The 11,681-nt window shown below is 34.0% G+C and overlaps 1 protein-coding gene across 9 annotated transcripts in view; it reads right to left on the reverse strand.

The window, feature by feature from the left end:
- LOC134852203 (voltage-dependent calcium channel subunit alpha-2/delta-3-like) overlaps positions 1–11,681 on the reverse strand; it is a 107,960-nt gene that overhangs the window by 37,165 nt on the left and 59,114 nt on the right. For all 9 annotated transcript variants that reach the window (XM_063868519.1, XM_063868520.1, XM_063868518.1 and 6 more), the window contains 4 exons: positions 10,468–10,557; positions 3,652–3,708; positions 3,358–3,438; positions 3,193–3,267 (listed from right to left, as the gene is read on the reverse strand). In XM_063868519.1, coding sequence (XP_063724589.1) covers positions 3,193–3,267; positions 3,358–3,438; positions 3,652–3,708; positions 10,468–10,557 — 303 coding nt within the window. The remainder of the gene's footprint in view (positions 1–3,192; positions 3,268–3,357; positions 3,439–3,651; positions 3,709–10,467; positions 10,558–11,681) is intronic.

Below are 11,681 nucleotides of genomic sequence, written 5' to 3' on the forward strand. Positions count from 1 at the left end.
AGCCCAATTTCAAGAAAGATTTTGAGCAGTTCAACATTTTGTTAGACAATTAGGCTCAAAATTTACCCTAAGAATGTTTGCTTTGAGCGGTTTTTGATAGTTTTTTGAAAAAAATGAGCGGTTTTTAATTTGAATTTTTAAGATATGCGATCAACCTTAAAAATTATTTTTTGGACCATAAAACAGTGTTAGGTTAATTTTTGCCAAATATCTCGGATCTCGGTTTTGTGTTAGGTATGGAGCTCAGATTTTAATAGAGATGGTTTCGTGCGCTCTGCAACAAATAAACCGTTTAGGGACAAAATTTCAAAAAATGCTCAACATTTGAGCGGCTTGAGCGGTTCTTGCGATGATTTGAGCGCTCAGAAAATTTTCGAGGGAGAAATATTGTAAGCTTTGTTGAAGTTTTTTTGAGTCGAGCAAATTGATTTTTCAAGCTCCCCCAAAAATCCTACAGAAACTATACTTTGTCAAAGTGGTCTACTCTCTAGGCAATTTTAAAAAAAAACAAGCCAAAAAACAGAAAGTAAAACGCGCGTGAATAAGTACAACCATGCTAATTTAAACCCCTTTATTTTGCCAAAAACGAACACGGTTGTTTTTTTTCGTCGAAATATAATTGCGAAAAAATTTGGCCGGCACAAAAACTCAATGTATATGCACGATGTAATTTTCTTTCCCAAGATGAATAAAAACTTTATTGGAAGTTATTAGCTGATTAATTCATCTCATTAAACATTCTGGTGCTCTAAACTCACATCTATAACAATTTTTCCATGTTTTTCCGTAAAACTTTAAAGTTTTGCAAACTGTGATATCGCCGCTGAGATATATAATTTTCCTGTTTTCAAGAAATTTTTTTTCACTACTTGATTATCAAGGCAAAGCCTTGAATGTTCCAACTGCCCTTTTAAATAGTCTCCGATAGTTTTTGGATGAACTGTTAACTATTGTCAGTCAATAACAAGTGCTAAGTCGGAACATTTTTGTGTGGCGGATATTAATTTGTTAATTCTTTTGTCTTCAGATCATTTTGATTATTGTTTTCAAGTTTTCAAAAAGAGCAGTTTGCGTAAAATCAAAGTCATCTTACGCTAGCAGAACACTTAGAGTCAAGTTCGAATTACCACTGTATAACTTACAATCAGTCTGAATACGGTCTGAATAAAAATCACCAAACGCATATATATTCCTGACTTTCTTCGAAAATCGGAACAAAAACGCATTACCAGAAAGCATCAAAAATAGTTCAAAATCATGTTTTGGCAGACCGTTTTTTCAGCAGACCAATCTTTTAGCAGATTCAGAACAATTATAAATTCTGAAAGCTAACTTCAAATGCGGCATTGGTGATTAGCGACCACTTGCTCCGCTGCACTTAAACTCAACACGAGTGTTATTTTGCGCGTAAATCTTTATTTTGCCGCTAATTTAGACTGTTGTGTTTTTGAAGTTGATAGTTTTGTTGTGGGCGAAGGACCGAAAACAAAACTAGCCGAATGTCAATTTTTCAAAAGAATCAATAGCCATTCAATTAAAATGAATTAAATGAAGCAATATTTTGTATCTTTCATAACACAACCCTTGAAGTATAAAATTTGTTCCAATTCACCAATTCGGCAGCAGTCAACGACAATTTGAAACATTTGCATTCTCTGCCGTTTTTATATTCGGCCAATATCAATATTAAGTCCCTGGAGATGTTAACTTTTTTCAGATTTTCAAGTTTTTATTCCAAAATTTAGATTACTGAAACCTGATTGGCTGATTTTCATTTTCGCGCATTCGGTCCTTCACATATGAAGGACTCCAGCAGTTTTGTTGACAAATCGTGAGATAATTGTCTTAATGGGGCAAGCTTGACCCCAGACTGAGTGTCTTTTTGAGTCTGTCAATCAATCTTGTTTCACTACATTATGCTGGTCTGCTAAAAAACTCAATTTTCATTTTTAGGCTAACAGATTGGTCTGCTAAACGATCGTTCCCCAAAGAGACAATTGATATAATTTGCGTCGATTAACTAAATCAGCTGCTTTGCCTCAATTCAATTTTGATCAATTTCTGAGCCGGATTAAATTTAAATCGCCGCTCAAACAACGCGTTTACAAAAGAACTGAACTTGTGCGCAGTTTAACTATCCGAAACTGGACGAATTACTAGTTTATAAGACAACAATAATTTATCAAAAGTAGTTCAAGGTGAAATATCTCAATCAGTATGAACTCAGGGCAATAATAATTTTCAGGTTATATAAAAATCAAACGTTGTTGTAGAAAAAAAACAGACAAACCGAGCACAAACTATCTATCGCTATCTAAGTAATTGGTAGCAGTATTCTTGCTACGCTCCAAAACATAGCCAACAGACAGTTGGAAAAGACAGTTGAACACTAGCAAACAATAAAAGTTGGACTGATTATTTGAAAAAAACCTCAACTTTCGAAGTTTACAGACAACACATTGATGGCCTCACAGCTCTTTGAATTTCTATAACAATTTATGATTGAACTTTTTTGATGAAATTAAGGCAAATTGAGAAAAATATATCAATTAGTAAAAAAAAAGAAATTCGATAGTTAAATGCGACATTAAATGTCTAGAGAATACTTGGTCTCAGTGGCGAAGTCAGGTTCCCCCCTATGTACTATATTGAGATACCCATTTTTGTGACAGACACTAAAATTTTTCAAGAGGCGCCCTAAAGTCTTTCTAAAATTTTTCTAAAGGACCCTAAAGTTTTTTAAAATATTTCTTATTTTGAGGGGACAGCGCGCGCCGAAAAAAAATTTCCAAAAAGTGCCTTTTTGGCCTATTTTTCAAAACGTTTTTGCGGCGCATAAACCTTGGTCAAAATGAGGCTTTTATAGCGATTCGGCAGAGCTGAGAAAATCAGTTTGGTCGACCTAAAAAAAGGTCTGAAAATCCGCCCCACTCCCCTCGAGAAAACTCTAGATCCGCCCACTGCTTGGTCTACAAAAGTTCCTATTAATTTTGCCTTACACCTAGATATTGCCTTCTTTCAAAATAGCAGTTTTAAAAAAAAATTTTAATGGAAGCAACTGAATTTGCGTAATCAAAATCTAAAACTAGTTGCCAAGACTGCTTTTTATTGTTTGGTTGTATGAGGGAAAGAGAATTTAAGCGCACAAAAATTCATCTTTGATTTTGTTTGAAAAATTTTATTTTTACGCACCTTTGGACGAAGTTCAGGATGATTCATGATGTAACCATTGTTTGTAATTGAAAATGTATATCCGTTAAGGCCAAGCTAAAACATCAATCACCAAAGAGCTTCAATTAAAAACTTTTCAGTGGCATATTTTGAAGTATAAACTGGGTAATATATGCATGTACGTACTCTGTAAGATGGCGTGTAGGTGTTCATTTCATTAATAGGCACATCGACACCTGCTACGCCAAGCAGAATACCTTCATTAGCCTAAAATATCACACAATTATATAATCAATCCTATTAATTTGTTTGAGGTTTAGATTCCATTGCCTGTAAAACACCAAACAGGCAAGAATTATAAATTATTAATCTCCATTTTATTTTTACTTTGTTAGTATCATCAATATGATTAGGTTATACTTATTATATAACTGAACAGTTTGTCAATAAATGTTATAAAAATTTAGACTTAGTACTTACCCTTTCGACCACGTTGTCAAAAGCGGGCGTCGAAACTGTAGTCATCAGACGAAGGCCCTGAAAAAACAATAAATTTTACTTTCTAAAACCTTGATTTTTTTAAAGATATGGTAGGTAATAGTATGTAGATTGCTTAGAAGCGACAGCCAAATTAGAACACACAAAAACAGGTTTACGAACACACTTTCACAAACATAACAAGACTAAACTGCTCGTCGTAAATGTTTTTAAAACAAAAAATCTTGCCACAAAATAAATGTGCGCATGTTTTTACGATTTCGTTTTTGAAACGAAAGACTTTATTTTGTATAGCCAAATCCATAGCCAAATCCGTTCAGAATCCGTACACTTAATTGTGACTTTGAAACTCGAGATGATTTGAGGAAATTGATAACAAAAGACTCCGGTTGGTTGCTTTCAGCCCTAGGAACTGCTAAGAGGTCAAAAAATGTAGGTAGGGTTAAATTTCATGAAATTCTACGTGGCAAAAAAAAACAACGATCGATATTCAGATCAGCCCGGAGCTTACTAACGAAATCTGTTTCTAAATTGCAACTTAAAATGTAAGCGTTTTCTCATAATCAGGACATGGTTAACTATAAATCAAAAAAATTTTAGCTATAAAAAAACATAGAAAATTCAAACTTTGAACCCAAAAACGACAAAAAGGCATTTAGATTAAGCCATACAAAAAAAAATGCAAGCGTGCGCTTAAGTACTTGAAAATACTGGAAACTTACCATAGGGCATAATTCTTTATTTTTTGTGGGTCGGATCGACAATCATTTTTTGAGCTTTTTTGATATGAGAAAAAGCTAACCAATTTTTAAGCAACAAAAGCATTGAATTTAATTTTAATGTCTAATCGGCTTTGCGTGACTTTGAATGAGAGTTCACATTTATGTTTTGCAGAACTGAAGGATAAAAACTTAAAATTACAGACTGAAGCTTTAAAATGAATCGTAGCTGCGCTTCGGAATTATAAGCGAACAATCAGCATTCGATGAAAAAAAAGTTGAAAAATTTAATTGTAATCAAAATTAAGTTTCTAAAAAATTACCAAAAATGGTAACACGTCGGCAAATACGGAATTTAAACCCATAATTCTGGTGCACTAAGAATTTTCAGTATTGATTTGTTTAGTATTTCCAACGATGCCCTAAATTGCCTTTATTATAAACAATCAAGGTAATTTCTCTCTTATATCAGGCGGGAAAAAATCAAATTTGAGACAATATCAAATTGGGACTTTTATACACAAAGAAGCGCACTCAGAGAGAATCAAACTCTCAGTAACAAACATCGCTGTTTCAAAGAAAAAATCATTTTGCTTCCGCTAATTCAGACTCTGATCAGTGACATGTTATTCATGGCCAAGGCGGCAATATTGATGAATCAGCATGGATCATCCAAAGACCGACAAAGTGCTAATTCAACTCTGAATCAGCGCTGAAATTCGGGTTTTCAATTTGATGACTGCAAAAAAAACTGAGAGCAAAAAGTTGATTTTAAGTCCATGGAGGATCGATCTTACGCACAATTTTCACTTTTCGATTCTTATACATTCTGCGCCATCCTCAATTTACAAAAAGAAAGAGACAACTGATGTTACATACTAAAAACCCACTAAATGGAGGATTAAGTGTGCTTACGATAACCCGAGACTAAAAAACACTGTTGAACTATACAGAGTTTTTGAGAAAATTTGGTAGCACAATGGCAAAAAACAACCGCTTACTAAACTGCTTTTGACTTGGGCACAAACATTCCAGTGCCACGGAATGTCTTAAAGCTACTGGATCACTTTGAATGCTGTATTTCAGATCATCCTTTGAAACGGATGATTCGCATTTAACCTTAGGAGTATTACTGCCTCTTGAAAATCATTTACTGAGTTAAATCAAACACCAACCTCAGTTTGCAATTTTTCAGTGTGTAATTTCGAACGAGAAATTTTTTCCGGTGCTTAAAATTTTCTAGTCCATTTTTTTCATGAGAAAGTTTGCTGAAACAATGTGTGGGCTTGTTTTTGACATGTTTCAGAATAAGTATTTCAAGTAAACTGACATTGAGTTATAATTCCATTGAACATTTTCAAGCTACTTCTGAAAATTCTTTGTCATGAAGAGACATTATATGAATATCTAGTGTTAAGAAAAAATTTTTGAATACGGGACTTTTGTTTTTATAAATTGCACTAAAATATAGACGAACATCAGACGCTTAAAAAATAAGATGTCATTTTTGACTGACTTTGTGTTTTCTAAATATTAACACAGCCATGTCTAAATTAAAACACAATGACAGAACTGAAAATGTATCAAAATTTTATCAAATGTTTGTTATAAATTGTCAAATCTATTAAAAATTTATATGCGGGCAAAAATATTGACGTTTTAAGATTTTTCGTATATCATGATGGGCATTGAATTTTGTCGTTGCGTATCATTTTTTTACAACAAATCAAGAAAAATAACACCAATATATCGAATTAATTCTTTTGCGAAACGGTTTTATAATCATCTCAAATTTATTTAACCGTTTCTACGTGAACTTTTCATTTTATTAGATTCTTAAGATTTGTTCTTTGATTCACCCACAAGTTTTTCAATCACAAGCTGAATGAAATTAGAATCTAAATTAAAAAGCTCATACTGAAAACGAACTGAAAAAAGCTAAATTAGAGTAAACAAGAACTTGACATCACAGAGGATTTTTAAACTCCCCTCCTATAGAAATGCTTATACTTTTCGTGCAATAATTGATCAGTTTTTAGTGGAAAGACTGATAGAAACGAGTTCAGTTGAATGATCTCACCCCAAGCAATCTAAGTGAGCTATCACCACCCCATAACGCAAACTCGAGACACGTGAAAGAGAATCATTTTGTTTTTAATTCAAATTCCGGAGCCGTTGTTTGACAAGAAACTAGCCAAAAAATATTAGCTTAAACCTTAAAAAAATTGATAAAAAATTATATATCACTCTGAAAATTATCAAGAAACAAGGGGCGGATCTTGAATTTTCTCGAAGGATAGGGTGGGGGGAGGGGGAGGTGCTGATTTAAAAAAATTGTCGACTTTTTTCCGCTCCCCTTAAAAATTAGTATATTTTGGCATTGGCAACAAAGGCGCATATAGAAAAATTTTAGGCATGGTCGGCCGAAAAAAAATGTCGTGAGATATTACCAAAGAGGAGATCCTTTGCTTGTTGAGTAGGTCGATTCACTGAGGGAAGGGGGCGCGTCCGCGACAGACCTCCCCCCCCCCCCCCCCCCCCCGACTCTAAAGCCCTAAATCCACCCCTGATCCCCACCCCATAAAGCAAACTCAAGTAATGTGAAATAATCATAGTAATTTTATGTTAAATGCCGAAGCCGTTGAGCGACAATAAACTAGCCAAAGATTACTAATTTGACAAAAACAATTTTAAAAAAGTTATATAACACTGAATATTTGTAGGAAATAAAATAAATACTTGATACATTTTTGCCAAAAGACGTAACGAACAGTGTCTTAGGATTTCGTGTCGAATTTTCAGAAAAATGCTGGCTTCTAATTTGCTAAAAACGGAATAATTTTCTGATTTAACCAAGCGAGCTTCATCCTAGCTAAACTGGATTGGGGAAAGATCGTTCACTTTGTCCCAGAAATGACCAGAATCGAATCTTTTTAGAAAAGCCAGAAGATAGAATGTCGATGAACTGAGATACTGTTGTTTTTTTTACTACAGATAATACTCAACTAACTAGTCGTTTCTCTCTGAACTAACAAACATACAGCAGCATGGTTAATCTGAATAACGGGGAAAACTCCTCAATTGCTAAGGCCGAATGCGCCAACATATGTTGTCAGACAATTACAATTCATTATTCATAAGTTCAAAGGAAATAAACGGTAAAATCAGTCAGATTTGGACAGTTTAAAGGGCGTCAATTTGTTGAGAGTTTCCGCGGCGCATTCGGTCTTTCGCGCATGAGAACAGCCCCCTTAAAAACCTCACCATTATACAGCGTTGAGAAAAAAGTGGGGCAAATGTTAAACATCGCAACCCAAGTTTCTAATTGAATGTTTAAAGAACAAAGGGGAACATCTCATTCAAAAAGCATTTTTTATCCGGAACTAAGCTAGAGGCTCAACTAAAACTGGAGATACCTGTTCGATGTTTTTCGACTTTGTTGACTGATGCGGGATGAACTGGGTAATTTCAGAAATTTTAAATTGGGCTTCACCCAAACCCTAGTTATTGCTCTTTTAAAATACGAGTGAAATTTTTGTGATTTTAAAATTTTCCCGAAGACATATTTTTTTCAACAAAACTTTAGGGCGTAACATTTTATGCATGGAGGCTAAACCACAATATGTTGCCTCGATTAGACCCTTGATATCAGATTTAATTGTTTTCGAGAGGAGTCAAATAGTTTTAAAAAACAAGAAATCAAAACATTGACTTTTCAAGAAATCTAAACATTGAAATCATAACATTTTATGTGAAAAAAATTGGGCGCAAACGCTAATTTAAGTGGTTTTCCGCAAATCTGACTTATCCCAGATCCATAACATTTTGTGTAAGAAATTGGGGCGTAGCCGCTGATGCAGCGGAGCTGCTGACAATTCGTCTTTTTGATTGAAATTCAAAACTCAGATTTAAAAACACAGAATTTTCTAAAAACTCAGAAAAACTTAGAAAAGTCAAAAAGTTTCAAAAAACGTTCAAAAAATCCAAAATTTGACTTTTCCGAGGGTCATAATTTTTTGTTTAAAAAATAAAATGTGGCCGTAATTTCTTATACAAGGGAGTTTTTCAAAACCCGGTCTACCCATTGAACCCAAAATCTCTGATTTGGAAGGGTAGTTTTCATGAAAAGTCAAAAAATTTCAAAAAACGGTCATAAAATCTAAATTTGATTTTTCCAAGGGCCATAACTTTTTGTGTAAGAAGTTATACGTGTAACCGTTTCTGCAGGCAAATTTCGACAACCCGTTCTGTTGAATGAAAACAAAACCTTAGATTTAGTAGGGTAGTTGTCGACAAAAATAAAAAAAGTTTTGAACAAACAGTAAAACAATTTAAAAAATTTTCTGAGGGCCATAACTTTTTGTGTAAAAAAAATTGGGTGTAGCCGCTGATCCAGAGGAGTTTCCAATCACCTTTTTTATCCGTTGAACTCAAAATCCCAAATTTGGGGGGTAGTTTTTGAGAAAATGTCAAAATTCCAAAATTATAGGTCAAATTTTCCCCCCACACTTTTTCGAAGACTGTAGAGAAAGGGGTAAGGTGAAAAGAGCCTAGGGAATTGCGCAGGCACACAGAGTAGTAGACAGACTTCCCATTGGTGCCGATTAAACACAAACCGATAGAGTAGTGTTTGAGAAAAACTTACTTTTGTGAAAAACTGAAAAAATTTTCCAAAGCGTTTTCAAAAAAAGTTTTCAAAAAAATAATAATTAAAAAATCTGGTCCCCTACATTTTCATAATAACTGTTTCTTATCAAACAGTAATTCCAAAATTGATACGTGGCTGGGGTGGACATTCTACGGTTGGTTACTTAAAGGGGGTTTGCACGGTTGATCCAAAATAAGTCTAATTGATCATTAGACCGCGGGCGAAGAGCGGGCGAAGAGCGGACACGAAAACTTTCCTGGCGCCACTCTGCTATAAATTACAATCTAACAGCCTTTGCTTTGAAATGTCGTTTTTTTCCAAAAATTAAGATTTGATGCTGTCGACCAATTGTCGTTTTTGAAGCTAGTTATCTCTTCTAAGGAAATTTTGACTTTCAAAAACAAAATATTGGGGGATGATAAATTTGTGTAAAAGCAGCTCAGCGCCAAAAAAATCAAGAGAAAGAATTGTGAGGTGAAAAAAAGCTACGACGTGATTAGCATCAAACAAGTTTTTTTATATTTATTTTATATTTATCTATCTAAGCTCCAGTTAAATCCTCTAATATCATCTATATGAGCAAATACGGCTACGCTTTTTCTACCAATGATTCTGGTTGATATATTCTCCAGCTTGTCTATTCTAATAGCTTCTGAATGAAGTGTTTTATAACTTATCATGAAACTATTAAACTCTGATTATTATATTTTTCTAGCAACTGTTCTTATAGTTTCTGAATAAGTCTTTAGCTTTAACTTCAGCGTTATAACTGTCTAAGCACAACAATGACTTAGGAAATAATTTGAGGTGAGCTATTTTAAACATATAGACAAAGGGGTGTGATGCTTTTGCAAAGATGCAGCCGGAGGATCTTTTTAACAATAGCCCCCCTCCCTTTGCTAATAAAGGGGACAAAATCAGTTGCTAGCTTTAATATTCGATCATGCTTAATCATCATTCTATTTAAACTTCTATCGGGGTGAAACTTTGTTTCAAGCAGGAGCGGATGTAGCATTTTCGCGAGAGGGAGGGGGACAGATTTTAATTTTTTTTCAAGATCTCGAATAGTAAAAATGACATTATAATACCAGGTACTGCAGGGGGTGTGGATTGTTAAAAAGATCCCAATCTAAGAATGAGCAGACATAAAGAGCTGTCTAGTGGCTTAATACTTCACCCTACGACTAAGCAGAAGATGGGGTTTTTAAGACTTACGTCCTGAAACAGAATTAGAAATGAGCATCGATTAGTTAATTTATTCATGTCAAAATAAATTCTGAAAAGTTTAACTCGAACTCATCTAAAAATGGAACAAAGACGTTTACCCAAATTTCAAAATAATGGAAATAAATTTTTGTCAACAAAAAGTGAACTCAAATGAAAAACTAAAATTAATTGATAAAAAATAGACGAAGTTTTGAAAAAATTTACCTGTGATCCAACATCCATGTATACATTAGTCCATTTGTACCGTTTTGATTTGGCTATGACCATGGGCCGGGACAACACGTGGATGTATTGCTGAAACAGTTTGGAAAAAATTGTTAATATCTCTATTTTTTCTGCCATCTTTTATCCGCTTGAAGAATCCAGTTGATAAATCAAGGGTACAGTCTCTTAAATGTTCAAGTCTTTTTCTGTTAAAAGGCCCAAAATTTATTGTATTGATACTTTAAAAATTAGATCATCATACTTGAAATTGATTGGATGAACTTAAATACTCGCAAAGATAGCAAATAAGCTGGCGATTTATCCACAAGTGAAAAGACCTATATACGAGCTGTTGAGCTCATTAAGGACAACATCTGCTGTGTCCCTATTTAAAATCTACATTCTTTTTTTTGGTTATTTTTTTGATCTGGTTGTTGTTGCCTCACGTTCAAGTAACGAGCACTGATAATGGTGGGCCTCGAATTTTCGACTTTTCGATTGAGAGGCAGAGACGTAGCCACTTCATCACTGCTCCCCAAAAGGAATCTGAGCTCATAATTTTAGTTTTTGGTTTTGGTACTTTCGGGTATCATAGCAGAAAAACTCAAGCTTTGCCTGCTCAATTAGAAATGACAACAGGTATATATAATTTGCTATCTGCTCCTATTGCGAAATCGAAATGTTTATTATTCGTTACGAGGGTTCCTGCACTGACAAACTTGAGGTTGAAATAAACTCAAATCAATTTTTTTATAGATAAATTGAAAGAAATCGATTTACAATAGCCGATTTAGATACGCAAATTGATTTAAAATGGGTTGAGCCGATTCTTACGTTAGAAAATGAATCGATTTCATTGCATGAAAAATGCAGACAAAATCGATTTAGTAAACTCATTGTTACTAATATTTGGATGAAAATGAATCCAAAATGAGTTGTCAAAAAATGGATTTAAATGGAGTTAGAATCGATGGAAATTGATTTTTCTTAAATACATTTTGGTATCAAACAAAATCGATTCTTTTCTTTGAATCGATTTTTTACGTCATCGCTACATTATCTGTATAAAATCGATTGCAATCCATTTCTTGTCAGCATGGGATGGTTTGAGATTTAGATGCAGAAAGTGAACTTATTTCGAGCTTCTAGTCGGCATCATTTCACAAAAAAAAAGAATTATTGAGTAATGGTTAAAAAGTTAAAACTTTGAATGC

The sequence above is a fragment of the Symsagittifera roscoffensis genome, chromosome 7 (assembly GCF_963678635.1).
Source record: "Symsagittifera roscoffensis chromosome 7, txSymRosc1.1, whole genome shotgun sequence".
Classification (NCBI taxonomy): Eukaryota; Metazoa; Xenacoelomorpha; order Acoela; family Convolutidae; genus Symsagittifera; species Symsagittifera roscoffensis.